Below are 27,364 nucleotides of genomic sequence, written 5' to 3' on the forward strand. Positions count from 1 at the left end.
ATGAAGCCAATGTGAGGCCAGCCCATTTAAAATGGTGCAGATGACACAGATGCTGCTCCGCCACCATGGCCAGCGCAAAACATATGGGCCCGTTAACAGTTGCAGAGTATGATGGATGGGGGCTGTCACCAGGCAACAAAGAGAGGGCCATTTAAATTATACTGTGTATGTAGCCGTTCTTGTGTTTGAGAGTGCTCAATAGTGAACTCTTATCTACAGACCAGCGCTCATGCTCCCTGTCACTGCAAATGCTCCGATTAGCCATGCAAATGAGATGCTTCACCGTCTGTTAAAAGCTGGAGAAACGTATAGATGAAGAGGATTGTCGTCTTGCTTTATGGCTTGGTTTGCAATGCATTTCCATCTTCATTCTCTGCTGCTTAATACTCACAGCAGCAGTAGCAGCTTATCAGCGTCATCTTCAGCAGCAGCGATATTATGATACATATTTTTAAATGCGTATAGAGATGAACACAACAGAGGAAATTAGAGATGGGTGGAATAAAGATACCAAAATAATGAAACGAGGTATCGAATGTGGTCATAAGTTGGTCACATTAAGAAGATACAAGGTGGAAAAACAGTGAATGAAATATGTACAGGATAAAGCAAGTAAACAGAAAGTGTCAGACATGTTGGCGAGACCTGAAGGTAAGGCCCATAAAGTGTCTAATTAGAATGTGGCGCTGAGCTGTTTTCATCAGGTTAGTCAATGCATGCGAGTAGGATGGAGTTGGCCCTCAATTAGATGTAAATCAGCAAGGCTGTATGAGAGACTTCTGTTTGCTGGCTAGTTCATGGTTTTTATAGCCTTTCTTGTTTTCTCCTGAGACAAAATGGGCAAGTCTCTCGTGTACATTACATTGGGTGTTTCTCAAAACCAAGAATGCAAAGAATGGACTTGTGTTCTTGGGGAGAACGCTCTTGCTAGTTGTACTTGGAAGAATGAACTCACAAGGTGACGAGCACACAGAACGCAAAAACGCCGGTAAAAGGCAATGGTCTCTTGACTGTGGGGTAAAACGAGTCTGTGAGCAGACTGGTCGGTTGGCTCGCTAGCTAACTTATCACCCGCAGGCTCTTATGGAGATCCTCACTTCCGAAAACGTTTGAGCACATTTTCAATTCGGCATACATTTTCGTAAAAATGCCAATATTTGAAATCTACACATTTGATTTCTCGCATCAAATGTTCTCAGAAGTGAATTTAGTGATGAAATAGGGAACGAAATTGTAGAAAAATGACTTTCTGTATTGACCTGCCTCTTTTTCCTCGAAATCCGAAATGAATGCTGGGATATTTCTGCCGTTAAGTTCACACAGGTTACCAACCAATGCATCCTCGGTAAAATGGACTTGTCAAGAACACTTCCAGGATTTTTAACCGTTCTTGCCAAAATGCAAACGTGTGTATTGGGACAGTACTTGGGCCACAAAAGATGACGTTTCACAAGAACACAAGTACAGACAAGAACACAGATTGAGAAAGGCCCATTTTCTGGATTTATCCTTCACATGATCCTTCAGAAAACATTATAATATGCTGATTTGGTGCTCAAGATTTTTTTTTTTTATCATCAATGTTGAAAGCAGTTGTGCTGCTCAATATGTTTGTGGAAACTGTGAAGCATTATTTTCAGGATTCTTTGATGAATAGATAGTTCAGAAGAACAGCATGTATTTAAAATGGAACTCTTGATCAAATTAACATTGGAACTCAACATTATAAATGTATTTACTGTCACTTTTGATTAATTTAATGTGTCCTTGGTGAATAAAATGATGAAAATTTTGTATTGACCTGAAACTTTATATTCATAATACTATGGTCTTACATACAATATAGTATAGTGACTAGAAATTAATATCCAAGCACAGCTCTTCCCAAAAAGCCCCAACATTTAAGGTAACATTCATGTCTGTAGTGCAAACTGTGTGAGTTATGGATTTATGAAAACCTCTTAAATCACCTACTCCAGTGCATCTTTGCAGCACGTGTGCTATAATGTAATCCGCTGTAATCTCGGTTTAAAAAGTAAATAAAACTTAGCTTAGCTTGCTAGTAGGGCTCTAAACTGTATTGTCATTCATTAACTGTGTTATGGCAACGCTCCCTAAATGGTCTGCAATTGGATTACTCTAATCTGTATGGTGCAAGACTGATATCACTGAATCCAAAAGCATAAAGAATGAGAGTAAGCATATGAAAATGGATTCGTCTGATCATTTGGAGATCTTGTTAGGTGAATACATTGAATGCACAGTCCCCACAAACTCATAACAGATTAATGAGAATCTTTTAGGGTCATTTTGTGATAGTTTTTTATACGATTAATGTTTTATAGATAGACATCTTACTTATTTTTTTTATACAATTGTATACACAAAAGACTGCATAATAAAATTACATTTTATTCTAAACTAAAATAGTTTTTTTTTTTTTTTTCATTCAAATTAGCTATTTGTTTTACCGCTATCAATTTATTTTATTTTATTTTTAGTCAGTCATTTTTGCATTTTTTATCATTTTCAAAAAAAATAACGTAACGTTTGATTACGTTATTTTACATGTGCAGCAATGCTTCAATCGTTCTTTTGTTTCTTTTATTGTTTCTGCTGCTTCTTCGCCTGTGTTTTGATCCGGAGATTCTGTACTCTTTCAGAATATGTGTAATAGCGCCCCATGGACACCCATGGATTTCCGGAAAATTCTATAAATGGCTGGGAAGCGTTGTGTCATAAATAATGAAGAAAAAAAAAATAATAATAGTATTTCTGCACCCAAAGAAAAAAACAAATATTAAAATTATTAATGTTACAAAGCTTTCTAACTTAAATGCCAGAGAAAAGCATAATTTTCAAAGTACTTTTTATGTGTGAGGAAGTAGTCACTCCTTTGAGCAAGAGTCTATTGTAATGTATGTTTGGGTGTGAAATTGAAATGGATCTTTATATAATGCATAACTACCAAGCTCAGACAATAGCAGTGGCCAGAAATGGATACTTAAGTGTGGGGATGAAAATGGAGATGTGTAATTAAGTGTGATATTTAGCATGAATCACTTGATTGGTGTGTTTTGCCAGAAATAATTAGGTTTGCTGTGTCATTCAAAAGCAAGAGGATGAATTTGTGTATGATGGGCAGATTTAAGAGTCTTGAGGCCGCTGTCAAACCATTAGCAGTTCCTGTTTGTGCTGTCTGTCACATGATAAATAGGTTGCTCTGTGGTGGATTAGAGACTAGACCCCGATAGTCTGGCTAGCAGAACAAATACTTGTATTGACATCCATTCTTTATGGTTTCTCTTTACTCCATGGTGTGAACTCAGCCTTGTCCTTAAGATACAAGTAGGTCTTTTGCAAGGGAAGTATATATCTTCACATACTGATTTTGATAAAGAAATAGCATGCAGTGTGAGGGAGAGAAAATAAAGAGGCAAAACAGTGATATTCTGCACACGGAGGAATGAGGGAGCTAGAAGGGAAGCTAGACACCCCTTGCCACCCCCTGTCACTCAGAAACAATGGCTTTGAACTTTTTAAGTGCAGCACAAGTGGCCTCTTTTCCTCTCAAAGAGACAGATATTGCTCTGATAACAGCCTCTGTTCGCGGGGCTTGATGGACATCACTTTCAGCGCAGGCTTAATTTGACCTTTCACAAGCCCCTCCATGCCTGTGCCACCACGTTCCATGAGTTTTCTCACAAAATGAGAGAGTGATGGGTATAGGGCTGTCACGAACTACTTTTTGTTGTGCGATATATTGCACCAAAATTAATTGGGATAAATGATATTATTGTAATTTTCAGACCATTTTATGCCATTGATTACATTGACAATATAATAGCATAATGCAAGTACACTCTTTCAAAGAACGTTTTATTCTTATTCTATTCAATATTTTATAAATTTTGATATTGGAATCGGAATGCGAAAAAATATATCCTAAATAATTGAAACAAATAAATAATAAATACACTTTTGTTAACAAAAAAGTGCAAGGTACAAGAACTAGATCTAACCAAAGTTAACTAAAACAAAGTAACATGTTTAACAAAGTCAGTTTAAAGTGTCTCACACACAGGCACAGATGCATCAACAGGCCATTTCTGATGCCAGATCCGTTTTTTTAATTGTTAGGCAGATTCCGAGAAAGGAACACCAACATGTTTACCTTGTGGCGCTTAAGGCAGGATCTTTCTTGGGTAACAATGTTACCACCTGTGGTGGATGGTTATGTTTTAGGTGAGATTTTAGGTTAGTTGTGTTGCCTCTTTTCGTTGCCGCTGTTTTAAAAACAAAGTCAACATACCGGCTCGTTCATGTTAATTGGCTCCCCTCTCTCATTCGGCTTAAAGCCAAAATGTTCCCACACCGGAGCTGAAGATTGCGGCTTTGAAGTCCATGTTGGACTTTTTCTTACTAACTGGCTGTAGATGTGTGTGTGTGTGTGTGACGCTGCCTGAGCCCCGCCTCCGACACATAGAGCAGACAAGATGACAGCGCGATCGACTAAAATGTTTGTGACATTCATTTTAATGTAACAATAAATATTTTCATTATTTTTAATTATAAAAAAATTATCAGTCACAATATATCGCTGCACCAAAAATGATCGCGCTCATTTCCATATCGTGCGATAAGTCGATATATTGACTATCGTGACAGGCCTAGTGATTCATTTTAAAACTGAACACAGGTTGGGATTTGGAACACAGGTTTGGATATTTTAATCCAAAAATCTTTCTTATTGTTCCGTTAAACTGGAAAATAGATAGGCAGATCTGGATGGTCTGTTTGGTTCTGTGACGCAATAGGACACACACACACACACACAAAACATTTTAATGATCTGCAGATCAATCCAAAGCCACATAGAGCTCATTTAAATGTCTGCTGTATGCTTCAATAATTGTCATAATTATATTGAGGTGGGAAAGAGCCAGGTTTGTATTAAACATTCCTGCTTTAGAGAAAGGTACCTTAGGGTAACTTTGTTGGTTTGACGTCTGGCGTTTAATTCCGATTATAGGCTCCATGAGGACCGTTCTTGGCAGAAAATATTAGTTGGCGTCTGTTCCCTTTTTTGTGCCTTTCAAATTTTTTTTACACGCATTTTGGCAACTGGGGTAAGATATTAAAGCGTCATTTTGTGGAGAGCCATTGGCTGCCAAAGTCTGTGATCTTGCAGCACGCTCTTGGAAGAGCTCTTGAAGAGGCACTCTCTTTAAATGGTGAATAAAGCCACTCTATAGCTGAGTCAGTTTGTGTTGGAGGGCCAGAGATGAGAGTGTATTAATGAGCTATGGGAATCTTAAAAGACAATGCCCCATACACAAAACATTTTTATTCAATGACAGAGACATTTATGACTCCCTTTATCATTAAAACGCATAAAACAATCAACAAGTCTTTTTAGAAAGGCATTCATATGCATGCGAGTGGACCAATGCTCTGCATTTTAGCTGAATAATCTGTAATGTGAGATAAAAGATGACATTTTAAAATCACTGCGATTTGCCTGTGGCTTCTTTCCTCCTCATTCCACTATGCTGCATCAGAGACTCGCTGATGCGTACTTCTATCCAGAGCAGCGTTTATAGGAACAGAGAGCGGGTGCTGCTACACGACCCGAGTTGGTAGTCGACAACCTCAAATGTCACATTTTCTCTGTGTGCGCGTGCATGGTGTGAACTTTGAAAGTGGCTTGTTTTGAGTCTTTGAGTTTTCAGGGTAGGTGATTTTGTTACTGAGATGATCACGATGTGAATTTTTCTTTTTCTGTCGACGTGCGAGAGACATCCTACAATGTCATCTCACACAGAGCACTGTGACATTTGTGACTGATGGTGATGTGTTGAGGAGGCGGCTTGTTACAGATGACACATTTCCTCTCCTCTGATCTCTCCACAGGGACCGCCCAAGCCAGTGGCCGTGGAACCCTGTTCTGGGGGTAAAGCAGCAGTGCTCACAGTGCTCTTGTGTCTCCCACGAGGAGCATCTGGTGTTCCTCCACCCGGCCAGTCAGGTCAGTATTTTTGAAAAGTGTCTTAAAACGTGTCCCCACTTTACATGTAATTGTTTTACATGTAGCCTTCCTGAAGCTCACACTGCAGAGCATGGTGCTAGCAACCCCAAGGTAATGGGTTCGATTTTTAGAGAATGCATTCATTTATCAGCTGTATAGCTTTAATTCAATGTAATTCACCATTTTGGGAATGCTACAGATGAATTTAAGCATCACAATATTATAATGTACAGTATGAAAATAGGATACAGCGGTATTACATTATTAGTGTTTTAGAAGATTGTCACTTTTAAATAAGCAATACTTACAGCCAATGTAGTCTAAATGTCACAATTAAGGAAATTAACATGCTCAAATATCCAATGTCTATACTGATATATTCTATACTGATAAAAAAGACCTTTAATATCTGCAGAAAACTGATATCATACGCATGCATTGTGCATCCCTAATGTGCATGCATGTTCTTTGGCACTTGTATTATCCTCCTGGTAATTTTATCCCTAGCATAAAATTTGACTGAAATTGAAAACTTTGACATGGTACAGGCAGCTTCTCCGTTAATGTGTTACACCGAATTATCATGCCCACTGCGCGCTTATGTTGCAGTCTGGTTCATTCCCCATGTGAGAATTAATTTCATGCAGGAAGTCCGAGAACTTCTCCAGTGTTTCCCCTGGTGGTCTGATGTAAGTTTGTCTGTGACTGCCGGTCAATATCCCCTTACACCACTATGACTAACCCCAGTCTGAACGTCTCCGGTCTATAGCCTGAATAAAACCGATCTACCAGTCTGTTACAGCTTATTGGACCAAGAAAATCGAGTAGGCATTGTACCTCTCAGTGTCCTTGACTTTGAGACAAAGGATTGTCATGTTCCCGTGAACACCAAACAAATGTAAAACAAAAAATAATCAATACAATAATGATGGTGTCCAGTTTCTGTCTTTTTTTCCCCACATCTTTGTCATTCACCTTCAACTGGCAGCACCTTTTCGGAGAGCTTGTACTGATGTATAACACGCGCACATATTTAGACAATAGTGCTTTAAAAGCCATGTCAGCTTGAGGTCTGTCTCATAGACCCCTGTCTGGCTTTAAGAGCTACAGAGAAAGAAGTTTGGGTTGAGAAAAAAAAAAACCTTTTACCCCTCCCCTTCTCAGCAGGCCTGTCAGTCAACATGCTCTTTTATGGGACCTTGTCCCTTTAAGCTTGACTTTCTCCCCAGGAACTTGACTGATATGAAGAAAAAAAAGAAAAACACTTTTGTTTCAGTAAAGCTTCTCTAATAGCTCATCTTTTGTTTGACAAGCACAGAAGCAACAAATAACAGCACATAAAAACAACAACTGATATGCACAGAGTATTTTTGGTGATATCTGAAGAAAGTTGAATCTGTCGTGTAATTTCATGGCACTGAAAACTTTAGAGTGGCTGCTTGCTGGGCTGTTGAAGTTTGTCTCGCGCACTTTTGGAAAGAGGTACATCAGATAGAGGGAAATGAAAGGAGAGAGAGACTGAAGGGGAAAAAAATGTTGAGACTGTTCTGAATCAACAAAGAATATTTTTGGAGAGAAGCACAGGAGCTTTGCGCACAGATGTCTCTGTCGTCAAAGAGCTTTGTTTTAGTTTGTCTTTTTGGAAGTTCCACAGCAGGGTGGATGTGTAGGTGTTTTCCTGCTAGGATAAAACGGTGCATCACCTTCACAGAGCAGACCAATCGGTGTTTGACTGATGTAGGAGTTTGGAGCAGAGAAGGCTGCTTTTGTCAGCTGTCACCCTGCTCTGTCTGCATGTCTACCTGGTGTGATGCGAGTATGATCCTGAAAACATGGTGCCTTTTTTCTCTAAAACAGCCTCCCACTCAACCTAGCGCTTGGACATGATAATGAACTCAGCAAGCAGACAGACGCAGGTTTTAACCATATTGATTATTTTCACAGATACTATGAGATTTCCTTGATGCTGAAGGTCTGAATAAAATCAACTGAATTTTTGTTGATTATGTGATCAAATAAGACCACCTTTTTTTCAGTGGGAAAACATACATGTCCGGCCTTTTATAATATGGAATAATTTTTTCTATGTGACAAAATGTGGATATGCGTGCAGTCCAGTATTGGATTTCATTTCATTTCCAGACCAAGTTTGTAAGATTACCCAGTAAGCATGGCTGATGATTAAATGTGGGCGGTGATTGCTTTATGTTCTTAAAGATATCTGCACATGTTTTTTGTTTTGTTTAAGATTCAGATTCCCCAGTAAGCACTGTTTATGAGGGAGTGTGATCATTTCTTAACGTTTGGGTTTTCAACATCTGAAATACAAACATTTCTGAACAAGCCATTTTTGCAGCTCAGCTTCAGCTCAGTTAAATGCTTTATTTTTCTTTGTAGATTATATTTTTTTTGAGTTCCCAAAATCCTCATGATCTGACACTGCTGACCCACCATTACTGGCTCATGTCCAGTCCTTTTCTAACTGAATAAGTAGTAAGTTCATGCATATCCAGCTCTAAAAGCACTAGGGCAGTAGGCGTACACTGCGCTCTTCAATCCCAAGGACTGTTCTGTTGACAGACATGTAGTTTTCACATTCCTCCCTGCAGGCCAGGTGTTATGGGTACTAAATCGATGTAGGGCAGTGTGTAACTGTCTGAGGCTCAGGTTGTTCTTGGATGTAAATCGTCTTCGCCTGAACGCTTGAAGCTCCGGCTTTTCACCAATGTGCTGAATTCAATTCCTTTTGCCCTGGCCTGTCTGAAGTAATGAATTGTTCCCCTCCGATAATTGTATTGCTTCAATAGCAGGGAGGGAGCAGTGCCAGACTAGCACAGAAGTGGCCGTTGTGTTTGTAGGATGATTTGTGAGATGCTGCTTTGAAAAATGGCTTTGGGGTTGCAGCCATGGTTTTGACCACAGCAGTCCGTGACGGAATCTTGGCACAAAACGTAGGGGTGCTGCGAGTCGGGTTCACTTCAAACCCCCGTACTAGAATGAGAGAAAAGTGGTCACAGAATATGAGAAACGTATGCTGCTTGAAACCGATGACCTTGACATTGAACAAGGAGTGGCTTCTGAGTCTTCCGAGGCATGAGTGGAAATGTTTCTTTATGCATGAACAGTCAGGAACCCGTCTTTTAAAATGAACGAGCTGATATTTGTTCTTTTGAAAGAGATAGCTTCAAGTTACCATTGTCCCTTTTTTAAATAACTTTGCTTTGACATGTAAATGAACCTTTTTTTGCTTTTGAAACCTCTCGGTGAGTATGTGCTTCTCCTCTCTGACCCTCGGCTTGCTTTGTTGTGTGTTGTCTGCAGGTATAGCCATCGCCAGCGCTCTTATCGACACGTCCCAGCAGAAGCCCATGGACTTCAAAGAGAAAAGCCAAGGCTTGAAGAACCGCAAAGCTCTGCCTCCCGCTCACCAGGGCACCTGTGTTTGAATCGTCTGCGGCCTCGGTGGGCTGTCCTTTACCAGAGCGACCTCCTCTCTTGTGCTGCTTCAGGCAGACGGCGGCCTAGAGCGGCCCCATGTGAGGGGATTATTTAGGTGACAGAGGCGCCCTCAATTTCCACTCCACATACACCTCATCTCTCCGCGTCAATTGAACATCGTCAATAGATCTCGTCCGTCTCGAATGACCTTGCCATCACCACCTGCTCCAACTCAAGAATCACTTTACCAGTTCGACTCCATCCGAATCCAATCAACAGGTGGCTTCTTGATTCACCCAACTCTGGGTGCCATTGAGTCCTTTCCCTTAGTCATTTTGGTCTTCTCAAGGCCTTCTGAATGTTGAGGGCCTCTCCAATAGTCTCCCATCTGCTTCACACCAAGCACAGATGTGCCTCTAGCATGGTTTGTACATTTGGACCAGAGTGTCTTGTTAAGTCAGAAGCAGCGTTCTAGTAGTCTAGGGACGGTCGCCGAATTCGTGTACGGGTCGAACAGCTCACCTCTTTGTATGCTCGCAAACTAGACTTACGTTTTTGCTCAATTTTTAGCTATTTTGACTTTTTTGTTTAAGAGATGGACTATAGAAATGTTTGCCATGGCGTGGAAGCTATCTGTTGTGTAAGCTAATGACGTTCTGCTGCTGGTAGCCTCATGCTTGGTAAACTCATGTTAGGAATGGATCAAATCCGTCTTTAGATAGATAGATAGGTTTCACACATTTCATACTTATGCTCTTCTTGTGAAGACTCTGCATGGACCATTCACACTATGCTTGAAAACAGTTTGTGGGTTGTGTGTCACATGAAGCGCGTCTTCGTGTCTTGAAATATTGCTGACCGTTAGCTGCAGTGTAACGCTCCATAATATAGAGGAGCCAGCTGGTTTGGGAGAAACCAAGTGTCATTTGTAAATCACAGAGAGAAGTCGGTCTTTAGGTGAGGGGTGAAATCGCGCCTCGCTGACCTGACAAACCGGGAGAATTTACGCCAGAAAGGCCGCATTGCAACGGGTGTATAGTATTGTTAAGGAAATGCTAGGGAACCCTAGAAAAGCCGATTATCTTCTTTATTTTTATTGTCGTTTTGCAACGGTACAGGTTTAAATGAGCTGTGACTCATTACTTTGCAGTAACGCTTCATCTCTTTATAATGAACTTTTGTATACTTAAGTTTCACATATTGTGAATGTCAACCGAGGGAGAACGTTTTGAGGAGACCAGCACGTGAGAGTGGATTTAGACTGTTCATACACTCAAGTACTGTGTCCTCAAACAATGGGCTTTCTCAAAACAGGTTTCTATTCCCCACACAACTGGATCTTCTGAATCTGATTAACCCACCACTAGGACTGAGTCTGAGCCCTCCGTGGGTAAAACAGGAGATGTGTTTTCCTCTCTGTGGCAACAGCAAAAGGTGTACAGCAACCTACTCCTCACTTGTTTGCTTTAGATGGACTTGAATATGTGAATCTAATGTGAATTGCTCTTTTTCTCTTCATGTAGCTACAGTACTTCAATGTTTTTGTTTGTATTTTTTGCCGGTTTTAATAAAGGATATTAAAGGTCAATAGGTATTTTAGGGCCGCCCGCTGTACATGACGGTGATGAGAAATAATCATGTCTTTTACAATGTTTGTGGAAAAAAAGAAATGTTGAATTGTTTTTGTAACTAATTGATTCCTGTGTAATACCTCTGTGATTTGATTCTTTGGTCACACATGTAACTAACTCGATTCATATTAGTGTCTGTTTTTAGGGCTAGATTTAAACCGAAGCTGCTCATTTAGATTATTCTGGGCATTTTTGAACTTTTCAGGTCATGATGTGTTTAGGAATTTAGTTTCAGAGCTATTTTTTATCGTGGAAGTGAGTAAGAGATTGTCACGCAGGAATTCTACAGACTGATTACACAGGAATCATCTCACTGTAACTGAGAAAAAAAAAACAGATTCATTCATCCCTCAGTGCATATCATTAATCCTCATTGTATTTTAAAGATGAATGGAAAAATAAAACACTTGAATATTCAGAAGTCCATGGATCATTCCAGCGCCTATGAATATGAAAAGCTCATTTCACAGCTTTCACAAAATCAATCATTTGGTGGCTCTCGCAAGGGCTCATTGCTGTTAGCAAGTACTCCGATGTTAATGTGCCTGTCGGCACAAAATATGCACAAAAAATGAATACATTTATTACTTCGTGTCCTTCAGGTGTATAACTAGTTAGTCTATCTGTAGATTTATGTCCTCCAAAACACTTGAATTAAGTATTTTCCTTTCTGATCACCAAGGCATTACCAAGACAATGTAATGTATTGAAGAACCATTTTATTTCCATTTCAGAGAAGCCCCTATTACTCTCAGAACTGCTGAGGCAAGAAAACATGCCTATGAATGGTTTACCTATCCTGAAACGTTTTTCTGATCTGATTTGAGCCCGTTATCCCTGACATGAAAGCAAATATCTCTGTTCTGTAATATGGTTATAGTGGCCCATTATTTTACCACAGTCAAGGGGTGTTAGGCAACGATGTGGAGTGGATTGCCTAAAAGCTAATGTTTTGAGTGCTTTTGCTTTTATACAGTGGCAGTGGTAGTAATATGTCAAAGACACCAATGTTCATTTGATACAGTTCACCCACCAAGTAGTTTATTAAACTAACTGTACGTTATTTGTTATTGCCGAGCAACATAACAATCAAAGAGAGATCGGTCAAAATAAAATAATTAAATTACAGCTTCGCTAAGATCCGCGATATAGTAGCAGCAATATTCTGTTATTTTAGGGACTATTTACTTTAATGATAATAATAATTTATTACATTTATATAGTGCTTTTCTCAGTGCTTTCTTAGTCTTTAGAGTTATATTAATACATGCTTATTAATATAACATTTTGATATAATTGTTATATTTATATATTAAAGAGAGATGTTAACTGTTTTATAAAAGCAATATTGCAATACTTGTATACTGTATATTCACATATAGCAGTGTTGTTAATGTTAACTAAACCTTAAAGCAAAATAATAATCCGTAATTCAAATAAAGCTGAAATAAAAAATGTAGCATGAAAAATTTATGAAACTTACTAAAATTATAAGTAAATATTAGCATAACTATGTTTGTTGAAATACTAAAATTAAAACCAAAATAAAAATAATTTAAAGTTATATATAGATATTAAAAAATGACAAAAAAATAAAATAGTAATACAAAAACAACACCTTATAGCACAGCCACTCTTGCCTTATAGGCAGCTTAAATATTAAAAGAATCGTTCTAACATCTGATTGGACTGGCTGTATTAAAGTGCAACCATAAACAATGTTCGCTTAGGCTATTAATTATTGGCAAAAAAAAGGTTTGTCATCAATAAATTAAACTGTTGAACATTGGTGTCGTTTATCAATGGGCCTTTGCCACCACCAAATAATTAGCCCCAAATTTTTTCCACTGTTAATGGGACTCTTTTTCTACGGTATACAATCAATGACTGTAAAGATGAAGCACAACCCCTTGTGACGTATTGTATTGCTTTATATCGAACGGCCTGAAATGCAGTTCATCCAATTAGAATTTAGAGCTGTAATGGTTTTGTAATACTACATTTTCTAACCCAAATTAGGGTTGATGCATGATGTGCAATGAATATTATAGATCCCTGAAGGTTGTACTGTTTCATATGTACGCACCATCTATCCGTCCACCTCGCTGTGACAGTCACCAGACCCGGCTAGTCGCTCAGTCTGCTCAGGTATAGATGCACACAGCCTGACATAGACGGAATGAGCTGTCACAGCTGACTAATGCCCATAAAGACACTCAGGAGAGACGAATGGATAACTCACTGCAGATCTCCGTGTGTATGTGTGTTTTTCCAGGAGACAACCGTAACATCATTCCATGTATCGAAGGCAGTGATGGATAAGCCTGGCTTGTTTTTGCATTTCCCATGTCAAAGAGTTCCTCACTGTCTTCTGGAAACCTCTTCAATGCCGAGCCAACACACATTAGTCTCTGGTTAGCGCTGTTTGAACTCGTGATAACATTTAAATTTGCGATTGGCTGCAATCAATGTCAAAGTGATGACTGCATGGTGACTGTTAAAAGAAATGTAAAATCACCAAACGATCAATTTTCCTCCCTCCGCCCGTTTTTCACCGGATCCCCTCCTTTAATAATAATGAGCGAGACGTGCCATTTCCGTATGGATGAATCTGTCAATATCAGCCGTATAAGTCGTGGAGTGTGTATCCGGTGAGGTCGTATATCTCTGGGTGTGTCAGAGGATGAGTGCTATGAGAGATGCCTCGTGCCTTTATTGCTTTTAGTTGGCAGGAAATGCCCAGTGTAAATCAAGGTGTCTGGCACTAACATTAAGAGATATTAATGAGAGTGCGGCCTGTTGGTAATACAGGAGGTGAGAGAGAGAATGAGCGATGGTTATGGATAAATCAGTCATCCTTATGTTATGACGTCTGTAACATCGAGATCTGCAGAGTTTTACTCGCACTGGCGAATGCTTCTCTGGGACACGTTATGTTAGAAGGAATAGTTTTATTTTTCTCTATTAACAAGTTAGCACTTCCAGTTCGATTTGTCCTGAAGTCAATGGGTTTTTTGGTTAAATACAAAAAAAAAAAAAAAAGGTCTTCAGAAAGAATTGCCTGGTGACGTAGAAGTCTTGCGACTGTGGCAGTTCGTTTATAGTTTACCACTTTACTGCTGGCGATTGTATAGGCTTTAAAATTCATAAATGTTGTGTTCATTTGTGAAGATTTTGATAAACAAATGTGTAAGAATCATAAACTTTTGTTGGTCTCAGACCTTATTTTCTGTTAACCCAAAAGCCAGTGGAAAAATCCTATTGGCTTTTTGTCAAAGGAACCGGTTTTTGTCCATCATGGTAATCTTCACAAATGAACGCAACTCTTTCAGTCTTTGTTTAAAAACATTAATCCCTGAAAGTTTGAGTTAGAAGTGTTTGCAAGTGTGCAATTATAATCGTGGCTGTGAAAGCGGACTATTGAGTAGATACGTTTTTCTGTTCGGCGGATGACGTTTAATGTCTCCGACAATCTCTTTAGTCCCGTTTAGCCACTTGTTAGCAGCCTTTTTCAAGACAAGTAAAATATTTTTTAGGGGGTATTACGAATGTATTTTATGTCGTATAATAAAATGTGGAAATATATTGAGTTTGTGTTAACCACAGACCTTATTTCAGGCATTTAGCCAAAAACCCATTGACTTCAAGATGAAGGAACCGGAATTGCTAAAACACATTTCAGGGGTTTTGGCCTACAAAAATGTGGCATCTCTGCACCCCTCTAATTGGTGGGTCCTCTGGGTGGAAACAAGGTGGGTTCACGCCATGTCGGAATTACCGTAATTATGAAATTCTGACTTGTAGCCTAAAAGATAAATAGAGATAAATCCCACAGTAATTATATCGGTAATGTAAAGTCAGGTGGTCATCACCTAGAATATTATTTCCATTTCTAATAGGAAGATGGACTATGTAATAACTGGAATGTCTTGCCCCATAGACTTCCAAGGTAAGTGCATTACTCTACATGTGACTTGTTTTTATAAACTGAGTAACAAGTCTAATATTCATTTCCCGTTTATTGTAATGAACCCATAGCAGCGTTAAAGCCTTTATGTATGTTCTAGGTTTAGAACTGTCCATATGAAATGGCATTTTTCTCTGGGTCAAACCTGACAGTTTGTGTGGTTTAGTCTCCTAGTGTGCGTCTCAATCAGCTCCCTAGGGGTACTTTTAAGGATAGTAAGGACCGTGGCTCACTACACAGTGGGACACTGATGGTGACATGACAACGTCCTCCTTGTACAACATCACTACTGGTATAGTACTGCTACTTTTTTTTTGTTATTTAAAGTACTTTATGATAAATACTTTAATAAATATAACTGCAACAATTAATTATAAATGTTAGCTAGATTATGTTCAGTACCTGTCTTACGATATATGTTTATGCTGAAATATAATTAAATAACAGTTTGTTTTTATTCAAAAACATCTATCGTGTGTCATTGTGTGGTGAGCTTGCGCAATTTATGTTTTGTGTTTCAGAATTTCCATTAAGGGAACATAGTGAGCAGTGATGCTCCCTGGTTTTCACGGTGCATTATGGGACATTTAGGGAGAGAATGGCCGCCGACTTAATCAGTGCCCTGACTACTGACCTAGGGAGCTGATCGAGACGCACCCAGCGTTTTCTCACAAGTGAAATATGTATGTATTTAATCCGTGTTTCCCTTGGATTCTCTCTCTTTCAGGAGAACATCTTCTGTGCAGGATGGCATGTGATGTGTGCATGGCTTATTGCAGTCTTTTGTTCCATCTTGTTTTCCTGTGGCTATTTTCAAGGCCTTTTTATTTGAACTTTTTGAATTAATCAGCAGGCACAAACCCTTTATGGAATTGCATGTCTGAAATCCCGCTGACCCTGCAGAAGACGTGAATACTCCCTCTGAATTGTCACCCTATGGCATTATTTCCCTTCTGATGTCGGGTAATTTTGTTTCTGCTTGATTGCAAATTGCACAGACAGAGCTCATCTGGTCACAAAGCTGATGCTTGTCTTTCTAGATTCAAGACCCCTTTAAAGAAAGCAGCCACATGGCACTGAAGACTGCAGAAACCAGACATTATGCCTAATTGCCTTGGGTAATAACAAAGAGCCTCCTATCTTCGGCTTCCCCTCAGCTGTCCTATGAGTCATGTCCCTGTCCCATCTCAGTGTCTCTCTGCCCGCTTCCGTCTTCCCTTTGCTTTCAAGCTATGAAATGGCCCATGCATAATAGTAATGTACAGCATGTCGACTCCATGCTGGGCATAGGTCTGCCCTTTCACCTTTACGCCTTCACATATGAAACAAGACCACAGTAACCACAGACATTAGACTATAATTCTCATTCTAAAGGTCAAAGTTCAAAGATCGAAAGGGACGAGCTGCACATCTTAGCAAACAACATGAAATGCAATGAATTCACTCTTCAAACTCTTGTATTCTAGGTTTAGTGTGCAGAACTTTATGGTCTCGCATCTTTTTGATGTTTATCAATGAGTCAAATCACTAACCTACTGTATTACTGTGCCCTTCTGTAGCTTCAAAGGAAATCAATAACAAACAGCCCATGAATCCCTGAAATTGACCACAAATAAAAGAAATGTCTAGACATAAGCTTAGAAGTGGGCCTGCAATGGCAAAAGAGTTTTTCAAATGATGTTCTCAGGGAAAAAAAAAGAGCGACGTTGCAGGCCCCAAGGTCAAGGGGGAGGTAATTAGATACGAGTTCCTCTCTGACAGCGGACAGTACACACTGATTACATTGTTCCATATCTTCTGTGCCTCTCTTTTATTTGAGTAACACAATTATTTTACTCTTTCACTGAGGTTAGCGTGTGGCTGTGCTTGTTGTGCACAAAGGACCTATTCTAAGGTATTTTTTAATCAGCCTGGCTTTCTTATTCCAAAATTATCTGAAACAGGCCAGACACCCAGCTCATAAAATTCATTTATTTGATACCGTGATATTTGCTTTTCATTCTTTCTTCACAGCTCATATTGTCCTTGATGCAAATCTGCGATACTCCGCAATTACAATGGCGCGCTCTGATCCCTTTCTTTCAAACAGACTCCACAGCCACTGACGCTCCGCTTGAGTGATTATTAAATCTTGCCTCTCAGCGTTCCTTGTTTCCTACCATGCATATTTCTTAGAAATTCACTTTTTTCCCAATGTGACACCGCTAATAAATCCTCGACCAATCTTTTGGACACATGTTCAATCATCATGTCTGAAGCGGTGTCTGGTGTTAAGAAACACCACGTCCTGGTACAGCATGTTGAGTGAGTGCTAGGTGTACTGGGTTGCGTCCTTGTGTGTTATTGTCCCGGGGAGAGGGTGGACTGATGTGATCAGACTGACAATCATGTCCCCATTATCGCTTAATCCTGCCTGCTAGGAGTGAAAGTTAATCCAGCCTGATAAGATGGCCAAGAACAGTCAGGTAACTGCACTGACTTCTGCACCTCTTCTATTAGTTAATTCACTTAATTCAAATTTCGGTAACACTTTATTTTGATTGTCCACATTAGACATTCTACTAACTATAAATGCAGTTTTATGTCAGCTACCTGTCATTAGAGTAATAGAAGACTCTCTGATTAATATCTGCGATTGTCCCCCAACAGACATTATTCTGACTCTGAGTAACTTTGCATGTTCATGTCAACATATTTTACTAACCGTCTACTATTAACAGTCTACTAATACTCTTATTAGCATTAGTTGACACGTTGTTGCAAATGAATGAGAGTTAGCTGACGTAGTTGCAAAGTTTCTTGTAGTTAGTAAAATGTCTGAAGTTGACTATCAAAATAAAGTGAAACCTCATTGTCATTTTGTGTTTGTTTCCTAATACATTAAAGTGCCCCTATTATGCTATTTTAAAGGTTTTTGAGGTTCTTCTACAATAGGTTTATATGCAAGGTAAAAAAAAACACACTTTAATTTTATTATACTCAGGCATAAAGAGGCATCACCTCTTTTCCCTGTGTCTCGATAAAGGATTTGGTTGCTTTAAACCCCTCCTTTCTGAGAGCTTGCTCTTCTCTGATTGGTCAGACGGCCCAGTCTGTTTTGATTGGTCGACCTCTTACAGTGCGTGTCTAAAACAAAATTTCAGCTCGTGAGGCTTCCTCAGCGCTTGTATACACAGTGATATGAAGAGTAACGATGGCGTTGTTTTCCGTATCAATTCGAGTCGCACTCCTCATCCTTTGCAAGAGTGTGCAAAGTGGGTTTGTTTTCACAGCACATAAAACAGTGTCTTCTTGACATGTTGACAACACTTCCTGGCCTCAGCTACAACTGCAGTGTTTGAGGGCGGGTTCAAATAGACAATGTTTGTAGGCAGCCAATAAAAAGACCAGTCTGGTATTGTGCAAAAGTAATACAAATGATGGAAGTAAGACTGGAATTACTGACAACTTATTTCAGGCAGTTCAAAATCAGTGCGTTGTTTTGGGAGACAATAACTCCATTTGTTGTGCACTTTGGTCTTTGAAACGTTTACATTCACATTCATAAAGAGCCATTACACACTAGGTATTATATGTGAAAAAGCACAATGGGGTCACTTTAATGTGTTACCTTGCAACTTGAATTGTACAAAATGTGTTTGTATATATAGACATTAACATTAGATAAAATTACTGCAAAAGTATCGTTAATATAAAATGTATTTGATGCCACTAACCCATGTTCTGTTTTGCTGCTTTTTGTCAATTATTTAAGGACCGCTATGGTTAGTGACTTTTGAGTCATCAGTCAAACTGACAGCATTTCACTAAACCACGAGAGCTTTTTATGGCTTTCTGTTCATGTGTCGAGTTTAATGTTGCTAAGTGTAAAACGTATGACTATTTTGGCATGTGAAAGACACACTGGCACAGTGAATCGAATGGGGCTAATCCATAGAAGCAGACATTCAGTTTATGTTCTATTTTGGTAATGAGAATCCAAGAGGGTTTCGATTATAGTCTTTACACATTTACTGACACTGACAGCATGTTGTGTTTAGTACTTAATGGCACAGTCTGCCAGGCGCACACTTCAGTGTTGAATACTTTCAAACTCAGGGGTTTTAACACTTTTTTTTGATGCCACAACCCTCCGAATATGATGAATCCCCTAAGATGATTCCTCTTCCTAAAAATATTAAAAACCATAAGAGTAAAATATTTACTCTATTAAGTTTTCACTGTGTATATAGGTACACTTGTTGTACACACCAAAGCTACATTTATTTGATCCAAAATACAGTAAAAACAGCTATATTGTGAAATATTCAAATTAAAAATATAATTTTCTGTTGTCATATATTTTGAAATATAGTTTTTTATGGCAAAGCTGAACTTTCAGCAGCCATTACTGCAGTCTTCAGTGCATCATTGATATGAAGTAGAAATATTTTTTTAACACTATTTACTTTCACTTTTGATCAATTTAATGCACCCTTGCTGAATAAAAGTATTAATTTCATTAAAACTTTTGAACAATAGTGTGTGTGCGTGCGTGCGTGTGAGTGTGTGTGTGTGTGTTAGTATTTACACTATTGAAAACCTGTTCTAGTTCACACATTTTATCGTGCATCGAACTTAAAAAATAAAAATAAGACAGAAGTTAAAAGGCCATCTTTAGTTTGTTTAATGTAAGTTTCTCTTTGCTCTTGGATGTCTTACAGCCCTGATCTATATACGTTTATATATATATTCTTTTTACAGCTAACCAGTACAACAACAATGCAGAAATGATACTTGGAAAGCACTTCTTTTAGATGAGCGAAAGAAACCGTTCTCACTGAATGTACATACGGCACATTTGACATATACTGGACTGTGGTATCAACCCTCGTAATTACTTCAGAATTTCATCACTAAAACTTCAGTCATATTTCACACAACAGAGGTGATACAATAGCTAGATTAGAAATCAACTTTGAGAAGCAGAATGTGGAAATTGTAAACAAAGATGGTATTTACAAGTAAATATCCAGGATAATGGCAAATCCCCAAATGGTGCTAAGCTCTCATCCTTGCAGTGTGTTTAACTGGAGAGGAAGGTAACTAAAATAGATCCAGAAACTAAAAAAAATAAAAAAAACTGCCTGTGTTTTGACGTGATAAAGTGTCGTATCTTTCCTGATTTTCGTTTCCCATACCGTATCATCTAAGCTGGGGCACTGCCACTTTTTTAGGGAAAATGGAGTTTGTAGGTCCTAACAAGGGACAGGAGCAGCAGGTTTTGCTGATAAGCCTTCAAAAATACTGTGCATTGCTTGACACTGTTCCGAGTATTAGTTGGAGTCTGCAGGCTTTCCTGTGGCATCCGCTCAGAGAAAATACATGATCAACTGCAGCACCCTATGCAGAAGCTTCATCAATCTTTAATTGTCAGAAGTGGTTCTGGCATCTCCATGCATCTTTGTATTTTCAACCAGGTCTTGCTGTGATGGTCAAAAAAATCGCAGAGTTTGGGCGACACCTGTTTGCAGAAAGTCTTCGCAACAGAAGTAATCCTAGATTACCTTCCACTGATGCGCAAATACAGTATGTCCGTGTTTTGTCCGTTATCTCCGATAAGTGATGAAGAAAAGCAGGTGGATCAAGAATAGTTTCATCACAGCGAAACACCACACCGCGCACAGAAGAACCACTTGCGGAAAAACAAACTCAAAATACAACATTTTTGTATGGTACAGAGGCGGCGGCAGCAGCAGTCCGTCGGGTCTGATCGGCGAGCGGCTATAATGTCTGTGAGGCTGTGAGATGCCCAAGAATTGAGACCAGAGACAGCAAGAGAACAGTCCAGTCCATCAGGCAGGCAGCACTAGTTGAGCTCCGAGAGATTGCATTAAACCTACTGGGGTCATTCAGCTGCGGATCCTGCGGAGAAAGTCATGTTTTCATATTGTTAGCCATTCTGTTCTTGTTGAAGCAGTTCGCAGGTTTTTTCATAACGTGCATAGCATGGAAGCCCATTTAAGCCCGAGTAAAAAATAAAGTTATAATATGAGGAAAAGGACACACATCTCTTTAATTCTTAAAATCACCACTTTATATCTCACAATTCAGACTTTATTTGTGATTATTGCGATTATCTTACAACTGCAGGTCACAGGTACGTAAGAAAGTCGCAATTACGAATAATAGTCACAATAACAAGATATAAAATCAACTAAATTGTCTCATAAGGACTTAACTTGACTTGATACAAAGTTGCAATTAAGTAACCTTTATTTAAATAGAGCTTTATAAAATACAGATTGTTTCAGGTAAATTATGCAAACAGTTCATTTTCTAAGATGAACAGCAGCTCTAAAGAAAATAGTGTCATTGTTCAGCTGAAGTTCAGTATTGATTCAGTTCTGTTGTACGGATCATCATTTATTAAATTAGTTTATTTGATAAAGCAGTTCTGCAGAAAACATTGATGCCATCATCCAGCTTAGTTCAGTTGTCGCCCAAAAGTGTTGATGCAGTCAAATCAAATATTGTTGAATAGCTTGTAATTGTGACTGTATTTCTCATAATTTGGGACTTAACATATCTTTCAATGTAAAAGTTGTTTAATAATTAGCTGTTTTATTCTGAGGTGGAAACTGGCTTTCATATCTTGGTATACCTCTATATGGAATGGAATCATAAGGTCTGTTCACACAAAGCATGTCTTGCATTCTAAAACAGCTTGATATGCATTATAAACAATGCTCACGGAACGCAATATTTATGATTGCATTTGCAATGACGTCCACTTAGTGCATGATTACATAAACAAAAAATGCCCAGAATGCATCGTGTGAAAAGGCCCCAACTAATTGGACAATCCTATGTGAGTAGAAATGTAGTTCTTACCACGCAAACATCCAGAGTAGCATTACTTTTCAGTTTCTGAGCCTATAAAGAAAGAGAGAAAGAGGCCAGCTGAAATACGGGCTGAAAGTCAATTACTTGCAAGAAGCTCTTCAAGGTTTTGTGTTATAAACCATGAAGCATTTCCATCCAGTAACCCTTTAAACTGAGTCCGGCGCGATCTAAGTCAAGCACAGCTTCAATAAAGCACTGATTCACTACGGCAAATAGAGGTCATACGGTATTGGCCTCTGAGTGAGATGTAATGTTATGATAATGAGCCCTGCAGCCCACACACAAACACCACGCGTATACAGCGCTGTAGCCAAAGAGCACTCTCTAAGGCCCCGCGTCTTTCCAATCAATGTGCTGTGTGTGTGTGTGTTTCATTGTGTGCAGGAGGGCAGTGTGTCTGCATTAATATGTGACACACCAATATATTTTAATATTCAGTAACATGAGACTCTGCTCTGCTATCCAGTTTCCCACATCCACACACATACACACACACTTAGGTTGGTTTGTTGGAACGATGAAGTGATTCTCCAGAGAATCTGGAATATAATAAAGGTGCCGCACAATGGAGAGAGAATGGAGCTAATTCTTGCGAAAAGCATTGTGGGATAGAATGATTAATAGCCTTCCTGGAAGTCTATCTGACAAAAGAAACTTTGTCTACTAATAAATCATGATATTGTTATTACTCCAATATGATGAATTGTTGAGCTATATCTGCTGGAGTGTATCTGGTGTTCTGTATTTGGACTCTATTATAAACTGCAAAAAAAAAAAAAAATCCAAATTAAATATCAGTTAAGCTTCTGCATCTGTAGTATGAAAGAAAATAAGTGAAAAAAGGGGGTTTATCAGAGGGATCAAATATGAAGCTTGTATTTTGACAGCATTCAGCATTCAAAACATTCAGTTTGATAAGATTTTAGGTGGAGCTTCAGTTATAAGTTCTTTAAACCCAATGAAAAACATACAACCATGCTTAATAACTTCCTAAAAATTAAATATTAACTTTGAAAAAAGCCCAGATGAATGCAGTATTTCTGACGATGCACCGTGACATTTTAAAGTTTTTAGTCTAATAATATTATTATTAAATAATACAATTATTATTATTATTTTTAACAGAGTGCATTTTGTGTTTTTTTTTCTCCTTATTTTAGTGTTGAATATTATCTTTGTCTTTTTTTTTTTTTTTAGCTATTCACTGATAAAAATTATTTTGTGGTGAAGTAAATACTACAGAAAAAAACAATGTAATTTACATGAAAAAGTGAGTTCAGGCAAGAATTTAAAAACTAAATAAATTCTATATTAGTACTCAATTCAATCATGTAGAAATGAAAGCGTAAATATCAACGTTATAAAATTTTGTAAAATTACTCAACTTTTCTGATACTGGTGTTCCCATCATGCACTGAGACTTGAATAATTAATGAGGTTGATTTTTCACTGTTTTCCAGCTGTATTTACACTGTTTTATCATTGCTTTTGTTGTTCGAATTAGTAACTTGCCATTTTGTGTCATTTGGAGTTCATTTTCTACTCAAAATTACACATTCAAACACAAAAACTATCCATCAAATGTTACCGTAGTTGTGTATTGTGTACCAAGTATTTAGTTCTCTGCGTTCACACACACAACTTCTGAAATGTAGATATGGTGTCAGTCTCACACAATATCTATTGTATTAATAACTTTATATTCATTAAATAAGCATATACTTTAAAAGTGTGGTTTAATTCAATGTTATCTTGTTTGAGTGAAATGTATTGCACATGAAACTTCAACTAAATAGATATTACTCAACCTTTTATTAGCCAAGTAAACATTCATTATATTCTTTGTTACTTTCACTTAACTTAGTTAAGTAGCGTTTACTTAATTCCATGTGAAATTTACTTATAAAATATGCGTGTGAAATTTACTTAAAACATATTCGTGCAAAAACTTGCCAAAGACAAATTAAGTACATTTTACTTATTGTCTTTTTCAGTGTAGGTAACAATATCTATATTTTAAAATACAAATAATGAATAATATATATTGAATGAAAATAAATGACTTTTTTTAATTCAGTGAAAGAGAAAAGCAAAAATGCCTTAGAACAATAGTGCATTTAAAAGTGTCGGTTATACTTTGATATAAAGTGTTGCTGTACAGTACACTTGCCCCATAGACTGTTTTAGAGACATGCCAGTCTTGAAGTCAGATGCACAGATGATATGTGCCGATATGTTTCCCTCAGAGAGACTGTATAGGTGGGTATAACCTGCTTAAGGGTGTTCCTCGTGTTAATATGCCAGCCAATTAGCTCTGACGTGACAGCTCTGGCAGTTTGATGTATCTCATTTCTACCCAGAGGCCCTATGTGTGTGTGTTATCACTGCAACAGCCCACACCCATCAATCAAAAGTAAACCTTCACCGAGTCTCGAAAAATGAAAGTCATCGTATGCCAAGCAAAGCCTGAAAGCATCCAAACACGCTGCCAGCTGTTTATAAAGTTGATGTAGTCTGTGCATCTTTAACCATCTGAGTGAGCCAGCGGCAACATGTCTGACTGACAGCTGTCATTCACCATCAGAGATAGTCAATATGGTGGTTTAAAAGGCGATCGCAAAAAAAAAAAAAAAAAAAGATCGGGTGTCCATTTTACACAGCCATTTTCCCTGCACTTTCCTAATCAACTTTATTTCTGATGACCTTCAGAAACTAGGATGTACATTTCAGTGAATTTCTGTCAGTGTGTCTTTTACTGTAAATATAGTGTGTTGATTGTTCTCAATACCTGCAGGCTTCCACAGAAGCTGTATAGATGGTCCGCATTACTGTCCAGCTCATTGGTGTGCGATGGGTCATCCAGTGTGTTGGACGTCCTGTCCCGTCCTCTCTGTGGAGTGTAAGGGTCAGGTGGAGTGGACATGATGGGTGGCTGGGGTTGCCACACACCAACATCTGTGCCATTACCAAACGCCTGGATGGCATTGCCTGTATAACGCAGGAATGAAGAGAAAAACTTTTAGTATATATAAGTATATTGTTTTTTTTTGTTTTTTTCAAATAGTGAGTTGGAAGTTGAATTGAATTAGCCAGACCTCACAGGAAGAGGAAATTTAACATTTGCAAATAATAAAAAATGTATGCAATGTTACAATGACTAAATAATCATAAATTTTCACTAATTGTGATTTAGTCCCTGATATATACACAACATATTTTTTCCCTCAAAACTAAATGCATAATTTTATTATAAAACAACACAGATCGGATTACATTTCATTTCATTGCATTCTGATTTAAATAAATAAAATAAATAATCAGAAAAAAGTATTACTAGAAGTACTAGAAATGTGAACTAAAATAAGTTGTATTTGAAGTTCTTCATCTAATATGTTTTATTTTATATCAGCTTTATTACTTTTAATAGTTGATGTTAATAACAACACTGTTCAGAAACTGAATTTCCAATAGTCATTCTCACCCTGTTTAAAATAGAGTTGACACCGACACGCCGCTATCTGCAACATTTTTGAAATAAGAGCTTCTTTCTTAATTCCTTAACACTGTGGCAGATGAATCCTGATAAAGAGGCACTTAGCCTCCGTGTGGAAGTGCAGTAAGACCTCCACTTACTCTGAAGTTTCTGGGACCTTTCCAGTGATAAAATGAGGGAGGCCATTATGACTCAACTGTCTTTTTTAAATGACTTTATTCTCAAGAGCACTTTTGACTTCAGAGTCTGTTATTTACCTCACGCCACAGCGGGCTAAAGGGCAAGTGGGAGATTATTGATGAGTACTCAGATAAAGAAAAGGCTGCTTGTGTATTAAGTACCATCTATTAACAGAGAAGAGCTAGCCTTATTATTGAGCGAGTGTTGAGTTTCTCTTAAGGCTTGCAAGCTGACTCTGTGTCTTAAGGGTTAAGGATTCATAAAGCCCCATTCTACATTCTCCATTACTGTATTATTGCTCCTTAAAGGGATAGTTCACCCAAAAATGAAAATTCTGTTATCATTTACTCACCCTCAAGTTGTCCCAAACCTGTATGAATTTCTTTCTTCTGCTGAACACAAAAGAAGATATTTTGAAGAATGTCTGAAACCAAACATTTGAACATAAAAAAATACTATGGAAGTCAATGGGGCCCATTAAATGTTTGGTTATCGACGTTCTTCAAAATATCTTCTTTTGTGTTCAGCAGAAGAAAGAAATTTGTACAGGTTTGGAACCATCACTTTAAGATTGCATTGCTCTCATAAGAATGAATGTGTATTCAAAGCATAACTGAGATATTATAGAGATTTAAAGGACAGATTTTTTAGATGTTGTCAGATTGTATAATATGACCCTTGGGAGATCTTGGGTCAGAGCCAAGGCACACTGTTGACATCAATTGTACATTATGTTTTAGCAGACTTTCATCTGTCTGAGCGAAAGAGGGAGTATTGAGTATCATATTGCGTCATACAAGATAATATTCATTCTCTCACTCTCTTTCACACATCTTTAGTTACTATGAGTTGCTCTTATAGGTTGATTATTAGATGGACGTCATATGAGTGCCCAGATTCAGAGGCTAATAAAATGACCGTTGGTTTATTTATGACTGATTTATTACTTGTAATCTAATATGATTGAGATTTAGTTGATTATTTTTTTTGCATTGATTTGTTTTTAAAGGGATACTTTACCCAAAATCATAATTTAGTCACGTTGATCCAAATATTACTTTTTTCTTCTGTGGAACACACACACACACACACACACACACACACACACACACACACACACACACACACACACACACACACACACACACACAAAGATCGAACCCCAACATTGGACCCCATTAACTAAAATTAGAATTTTTTTTAAATAATTTTTTTTCAAAATATTAATTTTATGTTCCACAGAAGAAAAGCAGAAATTCAGGTTTTGAATGACATGAGTGTGAATAAATGACAAAATAATTTTTACTTTTGGGTGAACTATCTCTTTAAGAATCGGAACTGCTGATGTTGTCTAAAAAGCACTGGTATTGGTACCTGCTAACTACTTTTAAAACTAACTAAACTGATTAATATCAAAAATAAGTGATGTGTCCATTAGGTCTGGCAGTGTAAATGCTTCCTAATAAACCTGCCACTATCTATAATATCAGTACTGGGACTATTGTCATATACAAATAATGGCACATGTTCATTACAAACATTTTGCTGATACTATCTCATGCTGTTTGAACTGACTAACGTCTTATTGGACATTCAGTCTTTTCTCTTTCCCTCCATCTCTCTCTCTCTATACGTAAACACAAAAGCACACATATGAGGACGTGTCAGATATGAGGTGTGGATGTGTGTCGGCTATATCACCCGGGCTGTCATCCTAAAGGCCACTGTCTCATGTAGACAAA

At 38.1% G+C, this 27,364-nt stretch overlaps 2 protein-coding genes across 3 annotated transcripts in view; one reads left to right on the forward strand and one right to left on the reverse strand.

Moving 5' to 3' along the window:
- Positions 1-11,521, forward strand: part of atrnl1b (attractin-like 1b) — an 86,993-nt gene extending 75,472 nt beyond the window's left edge. The window contains exons 28-29 of the mRNA XM_079595268.1: positions 5,914-6,028; positions 9,350-11,521. Coding sequence (XP_079451394.1) covers positions 5,914-6,028; positions 9,350-9,474 — 240 coding nt within the window. The 3' untranslated portion in view covers positions 9,475-11,521. The remainder of the gene's footprint in view (positions 1-5,913; positions 6,029-9,349) is intronic.
- Positions 11,522-19,708: 8,187 nt separating this feature from the next.
- Positions 19,709-27,364, reverse strand: part of gfra1b (gdnf family receptor alpha 1b) — a 28,843-nt gene continuing 21,187 nt past the window's right edge. Inside the window, exons 7-9 of one of the 2 annotated variants that reach the window (XM_079595362.1) lie at positions 24,738-24,937; positions 21,938-21,979; positions 19,709-20,968 (exon numbers count right to left, since the gene is read on the reverse strand). In XM_079595362.1, coding sequence (XP_079451488.1) covers positions 20,828-20,968; positions 21,938-21,979; positions 24,738-24,937 — 383 coding nt within the window. In that variant the 3' untranslated portion in view covers positions 19,709-20,827. The remainder of the gene's footprint in view (positions 20,969-21,937; positions 21,980-24,737; positions 24,938-27,364) is intronic. The other variant, XM_079595361.1, reaches the window with a different exon arrangement.

The sequence above is a fragment of the Phoxinus phoxinus genome (genome assembly GCF_949152265.1).
Source record: "Phoxinus phoxinus genome assembly, chromosome: 21".
NCBI classification, from domain to species: domain Eukaryota; kingdom Metazoa; phylum Chordata; class Actinopteri; order Cypriniformes; family Leuciscidae; genus Phoxinus; species Phoxinus phoxinus.